Here is a 24,561-nt window from a genome sequence, read left to right as displayed (position 1 = left end):
TCCTAAAAGAGCAGGTTTTCCCCGGCAAAGTTCTGGGGCAAAGAAGTTTGGGGGGAAGCACATGGAACTTTAAAGGCTGAGCCTGTGCCTAAGAAGCATGGCGCAAAGGTAAGTGTGGCTGAGCTCTAAAAGGGGCAAAGCTGCCCCCACTTTGTGGGAGTGAATTGCTGGAATTGCAGAGACCAAGCAAAGTTCCCTCTTTGCGCATTAGTCTCCTTGTTGCCCCATTTTAAAAGCTTGTATCGAGACATGTTATGATAGTACACCAAAAAACTGACCCACTTTTTAGCTCCTGGCCTACCCATAGGGCACATGCCTTCCCTGTGATGGGGCTCGCTGCTGATGGACCAACACACATCATGCTCAAACCTGTTACAAGGTGGAAGGGCAAGGCACACTGCTTATGTTCTTGCTCTGCTCAATATTGTTTTGGTGGCAGGTGCACCTCTTTACCCTGAACTTTCGACTCATGAGATGCCTATTTTCAGGATCCACACTACGGTCACTGCAATCAGGTTCAACCATTATTATTTTTTTACTCGCCCTGGGACCTGCTAGTGATGGGCAGGAAAAAAACACTCCATTATGGTTTTAAGGCAGCTGTATCCCACCCCATAACTTTTAGATGAAAGGTGGACTATGAAACTTAGAATAACAAGCTTCTGCTTCCTAAGTTTTCATGATTCTGTGTTTGCCTGCCACTGCTTCTGATTGGCTGCAGGAGTGTCCTGCAAACGACTGGAAGCTACGGAAGACGTTTGGCTTCTGAAAATCCTTCAAAAACCGCAACACTCACTTCTGGGTTTCAATCGTTCGGCAGCCAACTTGTTCGGGAGCCAAGGCATTTGTGATCCAAGGTACAACTCTATGATGTGACTCGTCACCAGGTGAGAACGAATGCTGGTTGCTTGTTGTGGCTCTCCTGAAATCATGTGCGCTCTTGAACCAGTTTTAGCTGTTTATGTCTAACATGGAATGACAGATATTTGGTCAATGAAAATTTATATTTCTTTGTTGAGTGGCATCTCACTGAGTTACAATCCTTAGGAAGCCCCAGCATGATGCCAGTCCCTTTCCAAACTGATTACTTAATCTGCAGCAGCTTTGAGACTTCTTCATTAAATTAGGTTGGCAATGCTTGTTTCCCCCCGGTATTAGTGCTGTAGTTAAGGAAACACTAGTCTAAGCCATTTTACCCAGACAAGAAGAACAGTCTCCAGAGGTTCTATAAGAAACACAAGTGGCATTTTTTAAAAATCCAATCAACTCCCCTGCTGGTGGATTAGATATGACCAGCAAACCCCCTTTTGCCCTTCAAAACATAACCACCAGGCAGCCTTGCTTTCAAGTAATGCAGATGAAACACAGGGGCATTTATCCAGACCAAAGCAACAGATGAGCATGGTTCCTTTAACTCTGAAACCCTATCCTAAAAAAGAAAATAGCTTGGCCAACAGGACAATAATCTACGCAGATTTCTTGTAAGGGAGCAAAGCTGTAGATTATTTTCAGTGTCACTAGAAATGAAAGGAGATGCTGCCCGCCTAACAATTGAAGGACTTGCTGTCCTCCTTTAGAATTAACTTCCACCATGGAGATTTCCCAATTAAGCACAATACTTAATTGCTACCCCTACTGGCACTCGATTTACTAATGGCACCCTTATTTGTTTCTAGACATGCCTTACTGAGTTCTCTTTTCACAGAACAAATTCTGGCAGCAGCAGACGATACAAGCCGCAAGGGAGTTGTGTCCCCTACCCCCCCCCAAAAAAAATCCTTCCCCAGAAGTAACAAAATCAAAGGTCTTTACAAAAGGTTTATTTGAGCATCCCAAGGAGAGCCATGAGGCGCCACTTTAGAACTTTTGGAACTGCTTCTTGGTGCCGGCAGCCTTGGTCACCTTGAGGACGTTGAACCGGACCGTCTTGCTGAGAGGACGGCACTCGCCCACAGTCACAATATCTCCAATCTGCACATCCCTGGAAACATGAGAAAGTAACAACAACTTTAGGACAGGGATGTAGGAGAGAGCATATTGAGGGAAAGAAGGGCTTGTTAATTTTTTGACAGAATGCAAACTAAGCCTGAGGGAACATGAAAAGACCGATAAATAAATAAATAGTGGCAGATGTGTTGATGAACAGCTTATATGATCCCTAAAACAAAAATAAATAAAACACCAACTCAGGTGACAAAAACAAAACAATAACTACCCTCTAACTGAGCAAGCTTCATGGTTCAGTGACTGCCAGACTGGCATTTTCAGCAGCCTCTCATTCACCAGAGAGAGCTAGGAAGACCATCGTGAGTTTGTACATCATCACCAACATGCTTGCTAGACCAACCACAAACCCAGTTACAAAAAGTTCTCTGTTATTTGCACTAAAAGAGGGCTACAAATACACAGGGGCAAAAATAACTGGTGCTGTTCTTTGTGTGTTGTAATTATTTTATCTGTGTCAGCTTATACAGCACGAAGCAGGAACTGATTTGCAAACCTTATGCGATTTTCTATAAAGACCTGAAGGAACCAGACAAAACAGTATCTGCGCAAGTTCGGGGATGGCAGCTAGAGACCCGCACCCTCTCACCTGAAGCAAGGGGACAGGTGCACAGACATGTTCTTGTGCCGTTTCTCAAAGCGGTTGTACTTGCGGATGTAGTGCAAGTAGTCCCTGCGGATCACAATGGTGCGCTGCATCTTCATCTTGGTGACCACGCCTGAGGGATGGAGGGAGAACGGAAGACAAATGAGACACCCGCTCTGCAAATCAACAGGCCTGCCTCTGTCCCCCACCCCCTCACCTCTCATGAGTTCCCCCAGGGATGCCTGTGTGTGAGTGGTGGGATGGCAGAGGCACGAAATACCACACAAACACCAATAAAGTGCATTTAGGAGGCTCAATTCAAGATAAGGAAAGCACGTTTGCTCCTCAGTCCATTCAAGCACCATCAGTTCAGCCACTTGGCAATTTCATCAGAACCCTGTTCACCATGGGGGCTCAGCAGACCATCGTGAGAAAAACATCACTTGCAGCTTGAGAACTGTTGGGAACAGATGTGCAGCACCTCTGGGCTATTGGCAGCAAAATATGGCTCTGCCACACAGCTCTATGGGGGAATGCTCCAAATAATCATTCAAATGATGTTACAAGCCCACCAATTTTTACATAGAATCAAACCAGATGAGGAACTTGGGGGACCTTTCGGATGTTGCTGGACTCCAATACCAATCGGCCTCAGCCAGCACGGCCCATGGCCAGGGATCATGGGAACTGTGGCCCGACAGCATCTGGAGAGCCAAAGGCTCCTCACCTCTGCTTTAAGGTTACAATAAGGTAGTCAAAAGTAACAAACTTGACCAGTAAACACCAATAAAGTCCCAATTGCTTCATTTACCAAAATGGGTCTAGATGTCAAAAGAACATTGGAACAATGGCCACAACAAAATCTCTGATTACAGGATGCTGGGGTCTGTTTCTGAACAGGGAGGCTGCCCTACCGTGCATCAAACACATTTCCTATCCAATCTCAACCCATTTTGACCAATTGTCCCTGCAAAACATTTCCTTAACCCAAGAATTAGCAAACACTCATTCCATCAGGCATTTGTGAGCTGTACTGATTTTACTGTTTTGTTGTTTGTTTAGGCAGTTGTATAGCTTTTAAACTCTATCCATCTTAATGCAGAGTTAAGTTGCATGCTACTTAGGGTGCTTTCTTGTAGAAATCTGGTTTATAAATCCTGAAAACAAAAGGAAAGGGGTTACATCCAAGGAATAAGGATCTTCACTTGCCCTGCATGAACTCCCTGCTCTGCCCTGGGAGTCTGGGAAGAAGTTGCTGTCTTGAAGACAGCACTACCATGTGGCAGTAAAGTGGCACCTGTCATCATTGCTGATCAGACGCCATGTCTCTTGCTGGGGCAGATGGGAGTGGTCCATCCACACTGGGAGGGCCACAGGCACCCAAGGTTTCCTTTTCCATATGGGACTTTTAAATGTACACTTGATTTATCATCACTGCAATATGAGTGTGTACTTCATGCTGCTTCAAAACTCACCTTCTGTATTGTTTTTAACTGCTTTTATTGAACAAATGCACCTCTACAAAGCACACAAAGGCTTATTGGTGCGCTGGAAAAATTCAATGTCCAGATCACTGTTAAACTTCTCGATGGCTCACAAATGGTGCCACAGACAGATGCAGGAAACAAAAGAATTTCCAGGAAGCAAATCCACCACAGGGCTCAAGAAAAACAAGAGATAAGTGTCCACATCTTGTACTCTTTAAACAGCTTTAAAGCTTTAAACAGCACCTCCTCTTACCTGATAAAATGCGGCCCCGAATCGACACATTGCCAGTGAAAGGACATTTTTTGTCAATGTATGTGCCTTCGATGGCCTGGATGCAAAGAAAGAGTTATCAGAACACAACCAAGGAAGGAGACAACACAAGCACAATGAAGGGCCCCCTTTCTCCTCATATAAATACAGCAATAGTCCTCCCGGTTAAGACCTCTCCCCATTTCTTTCCCAGCCAGAGACAATCTGAAAGGAGGGCTGCTTCTCAGCCTGCCTCCTAATGCAGTCCTGTTCTCAGCTTGACTTCAGCTGATGATGGGAATGAAATTATCACCGAAGGGGTAAAACCGAAATCCGGGCTGCTACTTCAGCCCGGAAGTATGTGTGTGTATCTACACTGATCTTACATCATAGAAACTTCCTGCAAAACCCGCCCCCACAAATCCTTGTTTAGAGAAAAGGATCATGGATGAAAAGGCCAAGCAAGAACCTTTCTCTCTGGTGCATTTCCTGCACCTAACAGTAATGTATCTCTTGGAAGTACTGTAGGCACATCCCATTATGTGCATGCTGCTGATAGCAGTCCAGCCCAGAGACAGAAAGGTTTGCCACCTTGATGATAAAATCATATCCTAGATGCAAGAGGCTGCTGTATGAAGAATTAGCCAGGCCTCTTGCTTTTATGCCCATGAGCTGACGTCAGTAAGGTCCTCTTGGACACTCTCGTCAAAGCCCCTTCACCATTGGGGCTTGGAAGACCATCGTGAGAATGTACATCATACGTCAGCAAAGGGAAACTATCCTACTGTTTAAACATTTGGCCTGATGACTCCACCACATATAGTAATTTATTTTGAGCATACAGGTTTGTACTCAAGTTTCCACAAGGGAAAGTATAAAAGCGGAAATGTAGTCTACCTTTGTGTATAATTTTACAAACTTCACAGGGCTTAACAAGCACCCTCCCATTGGCCCAAACTGCCTTCTAAGCTCAATACCTCTTTGGGGGTCTTGAAGCCCAGACCAATGTTCTTGTAGTAGCGGGGGAGTTTCTCTTTGCCAGTCTCTCCCAGGAGCACACGTTTTTTGTTCTGGAAGATTGTGGGCTGCTTCTGATACGCCCTCTCAGTCTGCATGTGAGAAAAAAGGAATAAATGAGTTTAGAAAGGAAGAACATAGACTAGATTGTCATCTGTTAAGGGTCATTAGCAGGTGAGCAGCTTCTGTGGGTCTGGCAGAGTCCACAGGCAGCTTCTTTGGCTCTTCTGTCTGGTAGGATACACTAGATTATGGACTGGGTGCCGAACTGCACCACAACACTCTGATAACATTGTATACTAAATGAACTAGTTGGCTGCTTTGGGAAGTGGTCTTGGCTAAAAAGTAAGCTGTAGAAGCTTTAACTCCCTTTAACAGAAAAATTGGGCCACCAGGCCTATAGGAGCTAAGAGGATGGTTGTTTCGCATGTTGAAAAGCATATTTGGGGCGGGTGCTTGCAAGATGGAATGGAGCAGCCTAGAAATGGGCCATGGTTCACCAGACACATCCTGCTCCATGTGAATATTAGAAGCATTGTGACCCCAAGTTTGAACATCTTAGGAAACTGTTCCCAGAAGCAAGAGGGACGAGGTGCCAATAGGAAGGCAGCACATGCAAGCTGGGCCCCAACTACCTTAGGAAGGCACAGCAATTAATTTGGTGTTGCAGAGAATAGTCGCCAGCAAAGCTGCAGTCCTCTTGCGATGGAAAGGAGCGGCTGAGCCTAAACAGGCACTCTTTCTTCCTCTGGCCCTGGGAAGGCCTCCCCCCCCCTTGCCAGCTGCTCTGAATGGGTGAGGGCAAATTCATGGAGAGGGACATGGGATGCCCTCTACAGTTTGAGGTAGGGCTGCCCTTGTGCTCCTGCTTGCTGCCTTCCCCTAATGGGCATCTAATGGGAACCAGGCAAAGGGCCTTCTCAGTAGTGGCACCGGCCCTGTGGAACGCCCTCCCACCAGATGTCAAAGAGAAGAACTACCACCAGACTTTTAGAAGACATCTGAAGGCAGCCCTGTTGAGGGAAGCTTTTAATATTTAAAAGACCACTGTATTTTAATACTTTGTTGGAAACTGCCCAGAGTGGCTGGGGAAACCCAGCCAGATGGGTGGGGTATAAATAATAAATTACTATTATTATTATCATCTCATCAGCCACTGTGAGAACAGGATGCTGGGCCAGGTGAGCCCTTTCTGGCCTGATCCAGAACCCCCTTCTCATCGTTTTACAGGAAGCACAGGAGGGGAGAGCACGTGTTGTGCCCGATTTCCAGCTCCTCATAATGGGCTGCAGCGCTGCCCGCCCCCCCCCCCGGGCCTGATTCTGCAGCAGGACCCTCCTTCGCCGTGGTCTCAGGAAGGGGGTCAAGGACCGTTTCCTAAGCCGGGATTTTGGGGGTGGGGTCTCGACCTGCGGGCCACGAGGGCGAGCAGAGCAGCCTTGCAGGGCCGCCTGAGCGTTGGAAGGGGAGGCAGGCGAGGGCCGGTGGCGAGGCCCTCCTGCTGCTGAGGGAAGCCGGCCTCGGAGGCCTCAGGGCGGGCGAAAGAAGGAGCCCCCCCACTCACTCAGCCCCCCACCAATTAACCCACCCCCCCTTTAACGGAGACGCGACCCCCCCCAGCCGCCCCCTTCCCCGTTTCCAGGGGACCCGCAGTCCCTCCCCTCCCCCCGTCACGGGGAGCCGCTCCGACCTGCGTGTCCGCCATCTTGGCCGCGCGAGGCGAAAGGAGGATGCGCGGGGGATGACGGGAAACTTATCGCCGTGAGGAGGTGGGGGGGAGAAGGAGCCGCGGGAAGTGACGTCAGCTTAGCTCCTCCGTCCCGACCATACAGAGCGGCGGGCGGACTAGTAGGCGGAGCGAGCGAGGAGAGAGGCGCCTGGTCGCCCCGACGTCATCGCGTTGAGCGAAGGCGGTTAGGAGGAGCGCTCAGTTTTTCCGCGCCCCCTTCTTCCCTAAGAAGCCGCGGCGGCCATTGCTGTGTGGGGCGTCTGCGCGCGCAGCCCGGTCGCGAGGCGCGGGAAGGCGGAGTGGGGGAGGGGCAGAAGAACCTGAGGAGAAAAATATTTCTCAAAAAAACCCGTTTAAATGCCGTTGAAGAGAAAAACTTCCCACATTTCTTTTCTACTCGTAAAAGGTGTCATAGCAGCCGCTCCTTCATTTATTTTTAGTTACGTATTTTTTCCGCCGCTTTGCGTGAGAGGGAAAAAATGAGGCGTTTCTGTCGCCTCGGTGCGGCCATTGCCCAAAAAAGAGGCCTCTTCGACCCTCCTGAGGGAAATTTACATGTGTTATTTCTATAATAAATAATATTTTTTGGGGGGGGGACTCAGGGCAGTTTTGAGCGAACGGAAACGCCACACAGTTTGGTTAAATTTGGCATTGATTTGGAAAACTTCACAAATTTTACCAGGCGAAAGAAAATAATGAAAACGGCGCAGGTGGAATGCAGCTGTGCTAAAACGCAGAGAAGGTGATGGTTAAAAACAGAATTAAAATGGTGGGGTAAGGGGGAAATGTAGGTCCTAAAATTAAGACAGAACAAAACACTCCCTTCGCCAGCCTGCGGCTCTTGCTGTTCCCAAGTCAGCACTTAAAAAAACCCCAATGCTACAGGTTTATTTTATTTAGCTCATGACATTTATGCATTTCTCAATTGGGGAAAAAATTGCCAGCACCTCAAAGCAGTTTACAAAATCAAACCAAAAAGCCTAATAAAAGAATTAGCAAAAACAAAACATTTTCTTCAAAATGTTGGCAGGAGTTTAAATGTTTGTTTTATTTAGTTCATAAATTTTATTTTATTTATTTATTTATTTATTTTACTTAACAGCAGGGGAAAGTTGGGAGATATTTATTAAGATTTTACAGAAAACAAATATACAAAAACACATAGTAGAAAACAAGCAAAAAAATAAGAGTAAACACATGAAAAAGAAAGATACAAAAGATTAAAAACAATTCTTTTTCGTAATTTAAAACTCATTTGCTTGTTTCTTTGACTTCCTCACACCTTCCTATTCCCATTTAAATAAGCAAATCAGCAAATTCTTACCCTCTTTCATTCATCTTATCTCTATAACTTGACATTTTATAACTCAGTATTTTCATCCATTATCAATTCATTTTTGCATATTCTTATTAACTTTTTTTACCTATTTATACCCTTTTTCCATATTCTTAAAGCATTACAGCTGGAAACCACTTAATTTCTATCCAACATCATTCTAACATTCATTAATTTTGCAATATTTCTGTAGATAGTCTTTAAATTTCTTCCAATCTTCTTCCACCGCCTCTTCTCCCTGGTCCCGGATTCTGCCAGTCATTTCTGCCAATCCCATATAGTCCATCATCTTCATCTGCCATTCTTCCAAAGTGGGTAAATCTTGTGTCTTCCAATACTTTGCAATAAGTATTCTTGCTGCTGTTGTAGCGTACATAGTTCATAAATTTTATATACCACTTGATTGTAACAAGCAAATCTCAAAAGCAGTTTACAAAAACACCCCGTAAGAATATTGCTAAAAACCATTAAAACTTTTAAAAAAGAAATGTAAATTGAAAAGGGCTGAAGTGGGTTTATTGTTTTTGGAGGGAGCCAGGATGCAACTTTGGCTCCCAGGTGCCCATAATCTCAGCCGCCTTCGTCCAGCTGCCGGCACATCTGTAGGCTCCGGTGAAGGAGACTTTTAAGTATTTTATGGTCTTTTTGAAATGCCTCCCTGTAGAACTTACCTACTACGTAAGCATTTTAAAATAAAACTTTTGAAAAGATAACAATAGACTAGAAGCAAAACATTTAAACTTGCACCAGCTTTCTAAACATCTGGACAGGCTCATCCAGACAAAAATGTTTTTAGCAGAAGGTGGAAAAGAATACAGCGTGGTTGTCTTGAAACTATGCTAAAGAGGGAGATCATTCTTTCTCCTTGGAAGCATGTAGGCCAGCAACCCCAGGAGCATGTGGCCATTCATTTGCTTGGAAATCCAAATACAAAAGTTTTTCCAGGTCTTGCAACCTCCTCAAAAGCTTTTGAACACACAATGTTTGATATGTGGCGATGGTGGGAATCCCCTGTATGAATTTGAACCATATGCAGTTTCACCTAACACGCATATTTTGCTAAGCGTATTTCCCCTGATGTATCTTTATTCAGTGATGTATGCATTTGCTCACACACTTTCCCCAGTACATGCATTCTTATACCCATAACTTGGTTGGAGAACTGCATTGCAAAATCTGGAGAAGTGTGAATTTTGAAGGGTGCCTGCTTTTCGGATTTTTTTTTTATTTTGGTGAACTGCAAGTTATTTAGATTAGCCTTTAGATGCAAACTGAATTGAATTTCTTCTCTATCCCTAGGCCATTGTGACATATGCCCTGGTATGTGTGCCTGGAGCCTGGAGTTGGTGTGGAACGCTGAGTTTGTGGTGAGTAGGGCCCTTTACCAGGCACAAATATCCATGCTAAAGGATCTACGCTGGCTGCCTGTTAGTCAGCAAGCCAGTATTAAGGCCTTGTGTGTGTGTAAGCCCTAAACTACTCTGTACAAGTTGTTGTTGTTATTGTTATTTATTATCTTCTAAACCACTGTCTCAATTTAAACACAATATAATTAAAAACAGGCAAAAACACAATACAAATTCATTTAAAACAATGAAGTTTTGTGGTAAAGATCCATTTATCCAACTGAGAAAGTCTGTTGGAACAAAAATGTATTCAGTCATTTCCAGAATGTGCAGATAGCAGGCACCTGTTGTTACCTTGAGAAGTACCCTATTCCACAGACCAAGGGCAGCTGTTCTAAAAGCCTTGCTCTGAGTCACTGCGGAGGAGGCTTTTGAGATCTTTGAAACTTGCGAAAGAAACTCTCTTGCAGACTACAGTGATCTGCAGACTACAAGACTCTCTTGCAGACTACAGTGTGGGTAAGAAATAACTCAAGTAACCTGGTCCTGAGCTGCATAAGGACTTGTGTGTTAGGACCAACATCTTGAACTATCTGGAAGATTGTATTCCCCTCCAGTACCTGCTACCAGCATGAGTTTGAGCAAACTGCGGGAGGCAGTGGAAGACAGGAGTGCCTGCCGTGCTTTGGTCCAGGGGGTCATGAAGAGGCGGACACGAATAAACGCCTAAACAACAACAACCTGCTAAAGGGGATTAAGATCAACAAATGGAATTTGGCTAGTCTTGTCTTGACCTAATCATTATTTGTTTTTAGGGGACACTGGTGGCCCTGGTGTAATAGAATGTACTCCCTGTTGAAATACAAGAGACCCCTTGTGTGTTGGCACCTATCTGCACCTGCCTTCCCTTGATCTCTCAGCCCTTCTCTCCTGCTTTAATTACTGTGTTGTTTTAGTGCATATTTTAATTATGGGAATTTTTTATATGTTCATATACTTCATAAGAGATATGATTCTGGTCCAAGACCAAGAGTGACTGGATTTGTGTCCTTTCTTTTTTCTTTTTGGCATTCACTGCCCCACCAGTAAGTGTCCAGATGCGTCACTAGCCTCCATTTTTTTTTTTTTTAGGAGACATCTTTTCTCCTCAGGAGTAAGCCGACCACCTTGTCACGGATCAGCTTGGTTTTCACACCATAGACGATGGGATTGCAGAAGGGAGGCACCAGAATATAGAAGTTGCCGATGAGGATATGAATGTAGGGGGCCACATTGTGGCCAAAGCGGTGTGTGAGGAAGGAGAAGAGGGCAGGTGTGTAGGCCAAGACAATCACACAGATATGGGAGCCACAGGTGTTGAAAGCCTTGGCCTGGGCTTCCCGAGATGGCAGCCTCAGCACCGTCACGATGATCTTTGCATAGGACACACCGATGAACGTTAAATCCAGGCCCACCACCAGCAAGGCCACGGTCAAGCCGTACATGTTGCTGATCACAGTGCCAGCGCAGGCCAGCCTGACAATGCCCATGTGCTCACAGTAGGTGTGGGGGACCACATTGGTTCGGCAGTAAGGCAGCCTGCTGGCAAGGATGGGGAATGGGGCAGTCAGAATGGCCCCCCTGGCAACCGCCAGGCAGCCAATCTTCACGATGGCAGGATTTGTGAGGATGGCCGCATAGCGCAGCGGCTGGCAGATGGCCATGTAGCGGTCAAAGGCCATGGCCAACAAAATGGCTGACTCAATGATGGACAGCGCATGGATGGAGAACATCTGCGTCAAGCAAGCTTCAAAGCGAATCTCTCGTGAGCCGAACCAGAAGAGGCAAAGCATTTTGGGCACAACGGAAGTAGATCCAGCCAGGTCAATGACAGCCAGCATGCAGAGGAATAAGTACATGGGCTCATGCAAGGTCTCTTCCACCCAGATGACGAACATGATGGTGCAGTTCCCCAACACAGTCACCACGTAGATGAAGCAGAGGGGGATGGCCAGCCAGATGTGGGCCGCCTCCAGCCCTGGGATCCCCAGCAGGAGGAAGATTGAAGGGTGGAGGGTGCCATTGTAAGCGCCGCCAAAGGCAGACATATTAGACTGGAGGAGCCTTGGGACTCCTCCTATGGCCTGTGCAAAGGAGAAGCTTCTTGTTATTCTGGAGGTGGGGGAGGCAGGCAACAGTTAAAGGGCATGTTCTGCATCCAGCAAAATTTCACACCACCATTTTGAGGTCTTGTTTCCACCAGCAGGTATAAATTAGCCTGGTTGCTCAACCCCATTCCTGCTGGCAGGAAGAAATACAAGCTTTCAGCATGGCCTAATGGTGAAGGTCGGCAGCGATACAACAGTTGAAAATTTAAGTGTCAGGTAACAGCACTCAGAGCCGTTTATCCTCTAGTGTGCCTGGCTGCCTACAATTAAAGGACACTAACGTTAATTGAGCATTCAGTGATATTTTCTTCATTTAGTCAAGTAGCAAAATGTGTATAGTTATCTCAGCCAACCCTCCCCCAGCTGCTTCTGCTGTCTCCTGCCTAGTCGTTCCTCACTAGCTGTTCCTGCATTGCAGGGGGTTGGACTAGATCATCCTTGGGATCCCTTCTAACTCTATGATTCTGTGATACTCTTCAGCCTGCCTCTTCTGCTCCAGGGGAAAGATTTGCTTTGACCTGAGCAACTATTGTGCAAATTTGATTTTTGAAAAATTTGCACCTTCTTACTCTGCTGGTATAACAGTAGCAACTGGCGATAAGGCTCTTGAGGCCTTTAACAGCTGGATACCCAGCAAAAGTTCACAGATGCAGCTTTCCCCAACTGGATATGTAAATAGTGAGGACCCATAGTCCAGTTACTCGGCCCAGGAGTTCAAATCCCCACCTGGCCATGAAACATACTGGGCGATCTCGGACAAGTCACTGTCTCTCAGCCTCACCTACCTCACAGTGTTGATGTGAGGGTGAAATGGGGAGATGAGAACCAGGTTCACGACCCTGAGCTCCTTGAAATAAAAGGTAGTATATAAATATAAGAAATACTGTAAGTAAATAAATAAATATGCAGGAAGTCCCAGGCTCAGTTCCTAACAGCATCTCCAGTTAAAGGCATCAGGCAGCAAGAAACAGAAGAGACGTTTGGGAGATTCTGACATGAGATGCATCAAAAAAAGAAGTCTCACCCGCTTTGCTTCATCTGCTTTGCCTGTCTATTCCTGGGTTGTTTCTGATGCGATGCTCTACCCTGTGGAATTATCCAGGGGTGTGTGCATGTGGAGAACGTTAAACAACAAGAAAATCCCTTGTGGATTTTACACAGGTAATCTGTGGGCTAGATGTCAAATTCGTATTGCCAGCTTCTACAGAATCCATTTGCCTAATACATTATGACATGACATGTCTCTGTTGGACATATCAGTTATGTGTTGAAAGCTCGCTCTTCCTTTTCCTTAGAGAGTACAGTATGCATATAAGATGAACCCTTCTGGATCAGGGCAATGAGGTCCCAACTAGTCCAGCATCATATTCTTACAGTGGCCAGTCACATGCCTGTGGGAAAGCTGCAAGAAGCACCTGAGGACCACCTCTCTCACCTCCCGTGGTTTCCAGCACCTGGAATTCAGAAGCATTGCTGTATCTATGGCCCTAGTCCTAGCAAGGGGGCTTTCAGCTAGAAGATTAAATTGATGTTTTAACAGCAGCCTTTGCCTCTCAGCGTACACTTCCCTGTCTTTAAAAGCCAGTCCAGCTTACTTTCCAAGCTGGGTCCAAAGTCTCAGCAGGTCTTCAAGGGAGAATGTATTCTTTCATGCAATTGACTGTAATTCCAGCCCTAAAAAGCCTAATCCCACTGGCTGGGTGAAGACACAGGCTATGAAGATGGTCACCTCTGCCTTACATGCTGCTTCTGCATCCACCTGAAGGAGTCATCACCAGCTCTTATAGGGGAACAGCACCTGGGTGATATAACCTGCCTGAGGCTAAATATAGTCACTCACCTTAGCAGATTGCAGAATCTCCCTTTGAAGAAGTGGCCATGTTGTGCCCAGTGCCCTCAAGCCTCTCTAGGATCCAGTGGAGGGAACTTCAGCCAGGTCTTATTTATAGGTCAGTCTGGTCAGCACCCAAGAGGAGGCTTCTAATTCCCTTCAGCCTCTGCCAGTTGCTTTCAAAGACCTCTGTGGGCATGGATGCCTCCCTCTTCGTTCTTCCTTAGATAGCCAACAGGTGCTCTTGGGAACAAGAGTACTTTTCCAGCATACACACAGGCACACTCTTCACTTTCCAGATCAACATTATGATCTAAGTACCTTTATGAGTGGGGAAGCTCTCCCATCTATTTTGCTACTTAAAATCTCTTCTAACCTGGGGTAGTTCTTCGTTTTATGGCACTGGGGATTTATTTATTTATTTTTAAAAAACAGCTGCACAAATATAATATGTGGAACATCTGGCTTGCCAGTAGTACATGTGAAATGGATCTAGGGGTCTTAGCAGACCACAGGCTTAATGTCAATCAGCAATGTGATGCAGCAGCAAAGAAAGGCCAGTGCTGTTCTAGACATCATCAACAGAATTATAGTGTTCTAATCACGGAAAGTAATTGTACTGCTCTATTCTGCCTTCGTTAGGCCACACCTGGGGTATTACATCCAGTTCTAGATTACCCTCAGGATCCCTTTCAACTCTATTAGTGTTGTTTTTGGCATCCGCCTGTCTCAGGCTTCCTCTCATTTTAAGAGTCTTGTGCTCTGGAGATCCTTGCGACCATGACAGGGAATTATGGCAGGTACAATAGGGTTCCGGGTACAGGGATTTCTGAACTGTCTACATACAACAAATATTTATTTACTGTATCACAAAAAAGTTACACAAAACTTGTAGTATAACAAAAACCATATAAGGGGCTTACAATTCATGTAAAACAATTGCAAACACATTTTAAAAAGATGAATCTAAATTTGACATAAATACAGCTGCAGAGAGAATAAAACAAATTAAGCATATTCTGTATATTATGGGCTATAGCCAATGCCAGTCCCACTCAGAATAGACCCATTAACCCTAAGTTACTCATGACCATTAAATTCCAGTGGGTCTGCTCTGAGTAGGACTAACATTGGATAAAGCCGTATATACGTACAGAAGCACGAACAATTTCACAGATATGTTGAACACCATATATAACATCGATAAAGCACAAAAAGACTTTGGGTGGTATTCAGCTAAGTTTTATTCAGAGTAGACCCACTGAAATTAATGGGCCTAACTTAGTCATATTCATTAATTTTGATGGGTCTATTCTGAGTAAGAGTCAGTTGAATACCACCCGTTAAGATGAAAAAACATGGGATTTAAAAAAAGTGCTTACAGCCTTACTACTTTTTAATATTTCTTTACTGCCTGCGGCCTTCTAGATGTTGCATTCAACACTGCAAGCCCTTATTGAGAGTGTGTTGTTATGTAGGTCGCTTTCTCCTGAGAACTATGTGAGTCACTCGTTTACGGATCTCCTTGGTCTTCACACCATACACAATGGGGTTCAGCATGGGTGGGAAAAGGAGGTAGAAGTTGGCCAGAAGGATGTGAACGTGAGGCTGAACATGATGGCCAAACCTGTGTGTTAAGATGGTGAAAAGAGCTGGGGTGTAGGAGACCAGGATCACCACCACGTGAGGTGCACAGGTGCTGAAAGCCTTATAGCGGGCGTCTTTTGACGGCAGAGCCATGACAGCCCTGGCGATCATGCAGTAGGACAAAGTGATGAACAGCAAATCCACCCCCACTACTAGGAGAGCCACCAGAAGCCCATAGACAACATTGGCCAGGATGCTTGAGCAGGCCAGCTTCACCACAGCCATGTGCTCACAGTAAGTGTGGGGGATGACGTTGGTCTTGCAGTATGGAAGACGGGCTGCCAAGATGATGATTGGGATGATGAAGACTGTGCCTCTCAGGATGACCCCTGCTCCAATCTTGGCCAGCAGTGGGTTGGTTAGGATGGAGTCGTATCTTAGAGGATTGCAAATAGCTATGTAACGGTCAAAGGCCATTGCTACAAGCACTGTCGACTCCATGATGGAGAAGGAGTGGATGAAGAACATCTGGACCATGCAGGCACCAAAATCTATTTCCCCAGCTCGGAACCAGAGGATGCAGAGCATCTTGGGCAGGGTGGAGGTGGAGAGCACCAGGTCTATGCCAGCGAGCATGCAGAGGAAGATGTACATGGGCTTGTGGAGGCTATGCTCTGTTTTGATTGTATACAGTATGGTGCAGTTTCCTAGCAATGTGATGACATACATTGAAGAAAGAGGGATGGAGAGCCAGTAGTAGGACGCTTCCAGACCAGGGATACCCAGCAGGATAAAGGAGTAGGGGGTGGCATAGCTCCCGTTAAATACAGACATCACTCATGGGAGGCATGGCACATGGATAGTCTTGCTGGCTGCAGTGGAGGGAAGAGCCACAAATTGAGACAGCGTGTGAACTTTGTGGATCCTCAACAACAAAGGCATTCCCATGCTAAATAACTTTAAAGGTGTCAGTATGAATAGCATAAATTAGGGATTCCCTTAGGTGTAGACTTAGGGAAAGCTAGGCATTACAAGGGTCTGGAAACCAAGCCTTATGAGGAACAGTTGAGGGAGTTGGGGATGCTTAGCCTGAAGAAGAGAAGACTGAGAGGTGATATGATGACCATCTTCAAATATCTAAAAGGCCATCTCATGGATGATGGACCAAGCTGGTTTCCTGCTTCTCTGGTGGATAGGACATTACAAAGAGCTTTTCGAAAGAGCTGTTCAGCAGTGGAATGGACTCTTTTGGAAGGTGGCGGACTCTCCTGCACTGGGTGTTTTTAAAGAGAGATTGGATGGCCATCTGTCAGGGATATTTTGGGCTTTAATTCCTGCTTTGCAAGGGGATGGACTAGATGACCCTTGGGTTACCTTCCAACCTTACCATTCTATGAGTCTATATTTCATTCTAGCAGGCCAAGCCCCTGCTCATTTATGTGGCAGTAAACCCTGTTGAGTTCAATTTTTGTTTTTGTTTTAATTACATTTATATACCACCCTTCATCTGAGGATCATAGGGCAGTTTGCAATATAAAAACACAAGAATACATAATATGGTAAACAGTTGTGCTTACTTGAAAATAATGCATGGAAAAAATTGCTCTCTTAGAGAAATCTTGATAGTGTGGGTTGCACCCGGTGAATTGTGTTTAGCTGCCACTGAAATCAAATAGGACTTAAGTCATGTGCTACACTTTCCACATTGGTTCCCGTGGGGCTGAAGCACATCTATCATAATTGACATTTAGTGCAGTGAAGGGCAGCTATGTGTTCTGGGCAAGTGTCTCCCCTATTCTCATATCAAGTGGAGTGGGTATCCCTACAGACACAGCCTTGAGTTGCAAGGAAGAAAGCGGGGAGATAAACGTTGTTAGATGCTGCTGAGCCACTTCTCTATTATTGACATTTTCTTCCCACCCCAACAACCCCCAACCCTTGTCATGTAATAATAATAATGATGATGATGATGATTTTGTATTTGTACCCCAACCTCCCCAGCCGGAGCTGGGCTCAGAGTGGCTAACATCTTATAAATAATACAATATGCATAAAAACAAGCAATCAGTTGATTAAAATGCATCCCAAAATTAATTCAAATAAATTAAAGTTAAAGTTAAAACTGGACAAATAACAATCCTCAGGTTAAAATTGAGAGCGGTTAATACTCGCCAGGACCAACTGTTTCCACTGATATTATAAGGACCTGTGAGCAGGCTGGAAAACCTCCTTCGTGCTTGTTCTTATACAAAGAGAAAATGAGTCAGACTGAACCCTGACCAAAGGCCTGGCGGAACAGCTCCGTCTTGCAGGCCCTGTGGAAGGATGTCAAATCTTGCAGGGCCCTGGTCTCTTGTGAGAGAGCATTCTGCCAGGCCGGGGTCACGTCCAAAAAGGCCCTGGCTCTGGTCAAGGCCAGTCTAATCTCCCTGGGGCCCGGAATCTTCAGGGTGTTGTTATTTGCAGACTGTAAGGTCCTCCATGGGACATACCAGGAGAGGCGGTCCCATAGGTACGAGGGTCCTAGGCCATATAGGGCTTTAAAGGTTAAAACCAGACCTTAAACCTGAACCTGTACTCCACTGGGAGCCAGTGCAGCTGGTAAAGCACTGGGTGAATGGGATCCCGCGGCAAAGACATAGAATAAAACATTTTATCACTGCAGTTGGAGGCAGCAGTGCTTCTGAATGCAAGTTACTGGAAACAGGCATCTGTTTGACCACTGTGAAAACAGGATGTTCTTGCATTTCCTACTGGAACTGTATATATGTATATGTTCCCTTGCACCTAATTCTGGAAATATCCTAACAGAATGACATTGTTCTCTCAGATGCTGTTTGTCGAGTTCTTTTTCGAGGGGAGGGGAGGCAATATTTTCTGGCCATTATGGTCAGTACACCAGTAAATGGGTTCAACAAGTGCATTATCTTTATTCTAAAATTACCCTCTCCTAGAACTTCCTGCACATTCTGCTGGTATATGGCATTTTAAAAAGGCATATTTTATTTACTTACTTTCTTATGCATGCACACACATACACTTAGTCAATGGGCATGCAATTTTTGATACAGTATTTTTTAAAACAAAATATATGTCATTTTCTGAAATCGTTATTTACTAAAAACCAGCTTACAGAAAGTACAGAGAAAGTAAAATGTTGAGCGTGTGTCCAATATCCTCCAGTGCTTTAAAAACCCCCGACTCACATTCTCCCGGTTGGGGTCTGTATTGTTATTGCATTAAACTAATAGGCTCACGGGCATTGCTTTGTAGTTTAGATTTTCTTTCACTTACTCAGATAGTGCTTGTAAGCCACTTTCCACTTAGCAATGTAATAGGGAGTCCTTGGAGCACCCCACAATCGCCTAACCTTGACTCCCTTAGGTTCAGGTCCAGGTCGCAAGCAACAGACTCTTTGTCTTTGCCTTGTGGTGTGGAGAGGCAAGGCTCGTGGTGGTGGTGGTCCCTCACCCTCCCCTTCCAATTTCCCGGTAATAACAAAGGAGTGCCCAAATGATATTTTTACCCTCTAGAAAGAAAGACCCCAGACCATCAAGGTCTGGTGTATTTTTATCCCCACACTAAGCAATAGCCTAACAAAATCCAGTACAGAACCAAATTATGTGGCTCTGTGCAGTGCTCAAAGGCAAGTGAAGGTCCTGGGTGTCAGCCAGAGTAATCCAGTGGTGATACTCACTTCTGGTGCTGAGCAACAGGCGCTTGAAATAAACATGCTGACTTCACGGGGGCAACAGCAGGAGGAGGAACCATCGGCCTTTGCATGTCCTACCCCTTAGCTGTTCCCTGTGGGAAGCAGGATGCTGGACTTTGGTCTGACACAGCAGACTCTTCTTATGTTTTTATGTGCTCTAAGAGTAGAGGGAGCATTTATGCAGCTTTCTTCAGTGCCGCACTGTGTGCAGATGGCCCCAGTGGTTCTGAAAGCACAAGATTTCCCTCTGGATCAGTAGTTTAGGCTTTTTTCTCTCTTTATAGCCTCCTCTCAGGGTTTCATCATGCATTCACAGCTCTGCTGGTTCCCACCCTCCGATGAAAGACTCAGGCTCCCAACTCAGGAAATCCCAAAGTTTTATTAATGAAATGAGCAGGTGGTCTCGGCATCAGCTCAAAGTACAGGTTACACAGTTGGAAGGGTGCACCAGCAGCAGCTAGGATACATGGTTAAAGGTAAAGGGACACCTGACATTTAGGTCCAGTCGCGAATGACTCTGGGCTTGCAGCGCTCATCTCGCTTTACAGGCCGAGGGAGCCGGCATTTGTCTGCTTCCACAGACAGTTTTTCCAGGTTATGTGGCCAGCATGACTAAGCCGCTTCTGGCGAAGCCAGAGCAGCGCACAAAAACACCGTTTACCTTCCCGCCGGAGCGGTACCTATTTATCTACTTTCACTGTGTGCTTTCGAACTGCTAGGTTAGCAGGAGCTGGGACCGAACAACTGGAGCTCACCCCGTTGCTGACCTTCCGCTGACCTTCCGATAGGCCACTGACCTTCCGATAGGCAAGCCCGACAGGCACAGTGGTTTAAACCACAGCGCCACCCGCATCCCTAGGATACATGGTTAGGAATAAGCAAAGACATCCCAACACTTGACACGCCCCTTTTGCTGTCCCTTTAAAGGAGAGGAGCAGGGCCCTTCACTTGGGCTACTCTTGTCCCAGGTGGGAAGGTTGAAATGGAAAGCAAACACCTACCTGGGGCAGGAGACTGAATCTGTGCCTGTGCCAATGGTGGTGCATAGTTGCTAATGGGACTGAAGTCCAGCCCTCTGACTTTCCCTCCACTTGGCCATCCCCACTGACTGGCCAACCGGCTCTTCAGCTACAGGAAGAGCCTCTTTCCCACGGGAGGCAGTGACGACAGCCGGCCTGGATGGTTTTAAAAGAGGATCAGACAAATTCATGGAGGAAGAGAAGGCTATGGACGGCAACGAGCCAGGATGGCTCTGCTCTTCCTCCACAGCTGGAGGTGATACTTATTCCAGCAACTGGTATTCAGAACCATTGCTGCCTCCATCTGTGGAAACAGAGCATAGCCAATGTAGCTAGTAGCCTTTTTGATTTATTTTTATTTTTTATTATGACAAAGTAATAATAATAAATAAATAAGAATAAAAATGTGCACCTCACCCCGAGACCATTCCATTATAACTATCCAGCCTCCCAAAATTTCAACACCTCTTGCGATGGGTTGACCTTTTCCATTTTAACAGTGCAAATTCTGCAAACACCTTCCATATCTCCTCAAAATCATTTCTGCTGCATATTCCCAGTCTTAATAGCACATGTTAATTTATCATGGATAGCTATATCCCACACCTCTTTGTACCATTCTTCCATTTTATACTCACCTTGCCCCTTCCGCTTCCTTGCTATAATAATTCCTGTAGCTGTCAATAAATTTGTGAGCAAGACCTTCATAGCCTTCAAACCTCCCACCCCATCATAAATTGATAATAGTGCTACCTCTAGGCTTTCAGCCAGCTTTAACCCAGTGATTTCTGTTATCTCCTTAAACACCCTTTGCCAAAGAAATTGTACATATTTTCACACCCACCACATGTGAACACATAGCAAATCTCTCTGCACTATTTCCATATTTTTATTTTCCAATTCTCTCCTTTTTATCTTTAGCCAAATGGGCGGTTGTATAAGTAATAAATTATTATTATTGTTGTTGTTGTTATGGATAACTTCTTTTATCTTTACTATTAATATATTGGTTTTCCAGCCTCCTAATTTCTTCTTCTAATTCTCTCATCTCTTGTTTTCCCCCCAATTTACTGGATTCCCTAATACTAATTCCCCTCATCACTGCTTTCATTTTATCTCATATTATTGATTGAGTACTTTGCACCTTCTCATTAATCTCCCATATGTCTAATAATTCTTTCCCCATCTTATTTACTGTTTGGCTATTATGGAAGATCCTCGTATCTAACCTCCATCTTCTGGCTTCCTTATAAACTTTCTTTATTTTTAATACCATATTAACCCATGCGTGTTTGGTTACCTTTATGCTAGTAGCCTTTGACAGCCCTCTCCTCCATGAATTCACTTTTAAGGCCATCAAAGTTGGTGGCCATCACAGCCTCCTGTGGGAGGAAGTTCCATAGTTTGACTCTGCACTGCATGAGGAAGCCCTTTTTATCTCTCCCGAATCTTGCAACATTCAGCTTCATTGGATGTTCCAAAGTGCCAGACAAATATAATTCCTAGCCTTTATACAAGAGATGGTTTTAACTGGAGATGCCTGGGATTGAACTTAAGGGGTTCTCCATCCAAACCCTGTGAGCCACCATTGAGCTATGTGCCCTCCCTGAAAGTTGTTCTTTGTCCACCTGAAATAAGGAATATAGTGAGAATCCTCTCCCTGATCATCTTGGTTTTCACCCCATATATAACAGGATTCAAAGTGGGGGGCACCAGAAGGTAGAGTATAGCCACTATAATGTGGATATGGTGGGGGACATTGTGGCCAAACCGGTGAGTGAGGAAAGTGAAGAGAGCTGGAATATAGAAAGAAAGAATAACACAGATATGGGATGCACAGGTCCCAAAGGCTTTCAAACGAGCTTCTTGGGATGGGAGTCTCAACACGGTCTTGAGAATCATGACATAGGACATAGCAATGATGAAGATATCGAATCCAACAACCACAAAAGCCACAAAGAGGCCGTAAACAACGTTGGCTCGGATGTTCCCACAAGCCAGCTTCACCACAGCCATGTGCTCACAATAGGAGTGGGAAATGAATTGGTGGCCACAGTAGGGAAGCCTGTTAGCCAGGAAGGCAAAGGGGCTGATGAGGAGAACTGCACGCAGAAGAACGAGGCTGCCCAGGGTCCCTATGGCTTGCAAGGAGAGGATGGCCGAATGCTGGAGCGGGTAGCAAATGGCCACATAGCGGTCGAGCGCCATGGCCATGAGTACGCCCGACTCGACAGACGAGAAGGCATGGATGAAAAACATCTGGGCCAGGCAGGCATGGAAGTCAATGGCCCCAGCACTGAGCCAGAAAACAGCCAGCATTTTGGGCACGGTGGAGGTGGAAAGAACTAGGTCGGTGATGGCCAGCATGGCCAGGAAAAGGTACATGGGCTCCTGCAGTCTGGGCTCAGTCTTGATCACGTAGAGAATGATGCTGTTTCCCAGGGCTGCAATGACATACATGGTGCACAAAGGGATGGCAATCCAAGCTTGCGCCCACTCCAAGCCTGGTATGCCCACCAGGAGAAAGAAGGCAGGATGCTGCTGGGCACCACTGTCATTGACCGGCAACATGGCACACAGTGGACTCTTTGTTTCTGCCTCCAGCCTCTGGCATCAGAGCATCTCTGTTCCACTTCGCCGTATTCTTGTTGATCCAGTTGTCAGGTTCATTAGGCTTCTGCTACTCTGCAAGTTTTCAAGGAAAAGAACATTGGTCATATTTTGAAATTGGATATCATGTGACTTTCACTGTAAGAGGGAGAGGCTTGATGGACCCTGGTAGATCAATAGATTTTATTTATTATTTCCTACAATTTCTATCTCACATCATTGTAGAAAAAAACTCAAAACCAATTACAAAGAAGATAAAACCATAAAATTATCAGCAGCAGCTCTCAGTTTGAGCCCTGTCCCATTTTTCAAGCCAGTCATTTAACTTTGGAACAAGAGGGAGAGGGATTAATGCACCAAGGTTGCACCTTTTGCTAAAGAAAAGCATTTGGGCTTGGAGAACATGGTCACCATACTCCACATATGCTTTTTATTAAGTTCTGCTCCTCCTCTGTTGGCAACCATTTGTCTTTCTTGCACTGGAGTCCTATTAGAACTCGGTTCTGTTAGGACTGAGATATAGAAGGAAAATGTAGCCGAAACAAGAATGTGCCCTCCAGCAGGATCTGTGATGCCTGTGCTGTTTGCATACCCTTGTTCTCTGTCATTCAGGACTCTATTTTTAAGAAGGAGAGCTTTGCTAGAGAAGACCAAAGTAAGCCCACTTAGCCCAGAACCCTCTTTCCCACAAGGCCACAAAGGAAAGTCCATTAGCAGGCATTAAAGCAACAACCACTGCCCCAACCCTCGCTTCCTCAAATAATAGATTTGTATAGTCCAACACCCTGCGAGGTTTGAATCACAGCTTCCCTGAGCTACAAGTTGAATAAAGAAATGGGTATCCTAAGCAAGGAAAAATAACAGCCCATTCAGTTGAAAACAGCTGTTGTGTTGTTTAGTCGTGTCTGACTCTTCTTGACCCCATGGACCAGAGCACGCCATGTACTCCTGTCTTCCACTGCCTCCCGCAGTTTGGTCAAACGCATGCTGGTAGCTTCAAGAACGCTGTCCCACCATCTCGTCCTCTGTCGTCCCCTTCTCCTTGTGCCCTCCATCTTTCCCAACATCAGGGTCTTTTCCAGGGAGTCTTCTCTTCTCATGAGGTGGCCAAAGTCTTGGAGCCTCAGCTTCACGATCTGTCCTTCCAGTGAGCACTCAGGGCTGATTTCCTTCAGCTGACAACAGCTAGAATCAGAATATTTTTGGGAGGAGGGAATGGATTTTCCATGAAGGAAGCTGAGTGAAAATTAGCAAAACTTACCCCTCTGAAAGTCTTAAGAGGTTTATTCTGCTGTGTACAATGAAAATACCCGTCTTGTTTGCACAATGTCATTGTGTTTGCTGAGATAACCGGAGAAGGTTTAAGTGGATGCCTGTGAATCGCTTTTGGGAGACCTGCTCCCTCTCCTGGGAGCTGGTCTGATTATGGGCACATTCTGGGTGATTACTGCCATCTTCACTGATGGGAAGCTCAAGTGCAAAAGAGAGAGAAAATGCAGCCAGGGGCCCATCTCCCATATGGTGCCCTATTGGTTGTGCATCTACTAGGGGTGGCCAACTCCCAAGGGGGTTCAGGTCAAAGCTGTTGAGCTTTTTTAGGGAGGCCTAAGTTGTTGAGCTTCATTGGGGGGAGCCACTGATCTACCACAGACGATCTGCCTGCTGGACGTGCCTGTAGTACACTAACACACTGGCTCAATGCAGGTTGTGTGACATTAGGCAGGCGCCATCACTGTACTCTGAGATGCCTGCTTAAAACGTTTTTCTTTCAGCAGGTCTATCCAGACACTTTGGGTAGGATAAAACTAATGAATCCTCCCAGTGGAGAGCCAGTGTGGTGAAGAGCGGTAGACTCGTAATCTGGGGAACTGGGTTCGCGTCTCTGCTCCTCCACATGCAG

At 45.6% G+C, this 24,561-nt stretch overlaps 6 protein-coding genes across 16 annotated transcripts in view; 2 read left to right on the top strand and 4 right to left on the bottom strand.

Moving 5' to 3' along the window:
• The window catches only part of LOC310760712 (uncharacterized protein), a gene marked incomplete at its 3' end in the record, with an annotated part of 296,144 nt that overhangs the window by 16,794 nt on the left and 254,789 nt on the right, over positions 1 to 24,561 (bottom strand). The gene's annotated exons all lie outside the window — the stretch shown is intronic.
• The window catches only part of LOC310760737 (uncharacterized protein), a 305,377-nt gene that overhangs the window by 179,791 nt on the left and 101,025 nt on the right, over positions 1 to 24,561 (top strand). The window lies entirely within an intron of this gene.
• Positions 1,805 to 7,245, bottom strand: RPS11 (ribosomal protein S11). Its single transcript, XM_083610225.1, has 5 exons — positions 7,035 to 7,245; positions 5,305 to 5,436; positions 4,331 to 4,406; positions 2,594 to 2,723; positions 1,805 to 1,981 (listed from the first exon to the last, which is right to left on the bottom strand). The coding sequence occupies exons 1-5, from the start codon at positions 7,047 to 7,049 to the stop codon at positions 1,858 to 1,860; spliced, it is 477 nt and encodes a 158-aa protein (XP_083466351.1). The 5' UTR covers positions 7,050 to 7,245; the 3' UTR covers positions 1,805 to 1,857.
• The window catches only part of LOC310760902 (olfactory receptor 51G2-like), a 61,863-nt gene continuing 44,834 nt past the window's right edge, over positions 7,533 to 24,561 (top strand). The window contains exons 1-2 of the mRNA XM_083610126.1: positions 7,533 to 7,815; positions 9,709 to 9,780. The gene's annotated coding sequence lies outside the window, so the exon portion shown is untranslated. The remainder of the gene's footprint in view (positions 7,816 to 9,708; positions 9,781 to 24,561) is intronic.
• On the bottom strand, positions 10,003 to 12,126 carry LOC310760873 (olfactory receptor 52P1-like). Its single transcript, XM_083610085.1, has 2 exons — positions 10,497 to 12,126; positions 10,003 to 10,375 (listed from the first exon to the last, which is right to left on the bottom strand). The coding sequence occupies exon 1, from the start codon at positions 11,840 to 11,842 to the stop codon at positions 10,883 to 10,885; it is 960 nt and encodes a 319-aa protein (XP_083466211.1). The 5' UTR covers positions 11,843 to 12,126; the 3' UTR covers positions 10,003 to 10,375; positions 10,497 to 10,882.
• Positions 12,152 to 23,545, bottom strand: LOC310761846 (uncharacterized protein). The gene is made up of 2 exons (XM_083612043.1): positions 21,653 to 23,545; positions 12,152 to 16,156 (listed from the first exon to the last, which is right to left on the bottom strand). Exons 1-2 carry the CDS (start codon positions 22,620 to 22,622, stop codon positions 15,204 to 15,206), a joined length of 1,923 nt encoding a protein of 640 aa, XP_083468169.1. The 5' UTR covers positions 22,623 to 23,545; the 3' UTR covers positions 12,152 to 15,203.

The sequence above is a fragment of the Podarcis filfolensis genome, assembly GCF_964270895.1.
Source record: "Podarcis filfolensis genome assembly, chromosome: 4".
In the NCBI taxonomy this organism is placed as follows: domain Eukaryota; kingdom Metazoa; phylum Chordata; class Lepidosauria; order Squamata; family Lacertidae; genus Podarcis; species Podarcis filfolensis.
The sequence above is the reverse complement of the archived record's forward strand: the minus strand, read 5'-3'. Positions and strand labels throughout refer to the sequence as shown.

Coding starts and splice junctions, on each gene's coding strand:
- RPS11 (XM_083610225.1), bottom strand. Junction 4,407..5,304: donor GCTTCAAGACCCCCAAAGAG/GTATTGAGCTTA, acceptor CTTTGCATCCAG/GCCATCGAAGGCACATACAT. Junction 2,724..4,330: donor TCGGGGCCGCATTTTATCAG/GTAAGAGGAGGT, acceptor TCCATCCCTCAG/GCGTGGTCACCAAGATGAAG.
- LOC310761846 (XM_083612043.1), bottom strand. CDS start 22,622: ATGTTGCCGGTCAATGACAGTGGTGCCCAGCAGCATCCTGCCTTCTTT. Junction 16,157..21,652: donor AAGAACAACTTTCAGGGAGG/GCACATAGCTCA, acceptor GCCTCCCATGAG/TGATGTCTGTATTTAACGGG.
- LOC310760873 (XM_083610085.1), bottom strand. CDS start 11,842: ATGTCTGCCTTTGGCGGCGCTTACAATGGCACCCTCCACCCTTCAATC.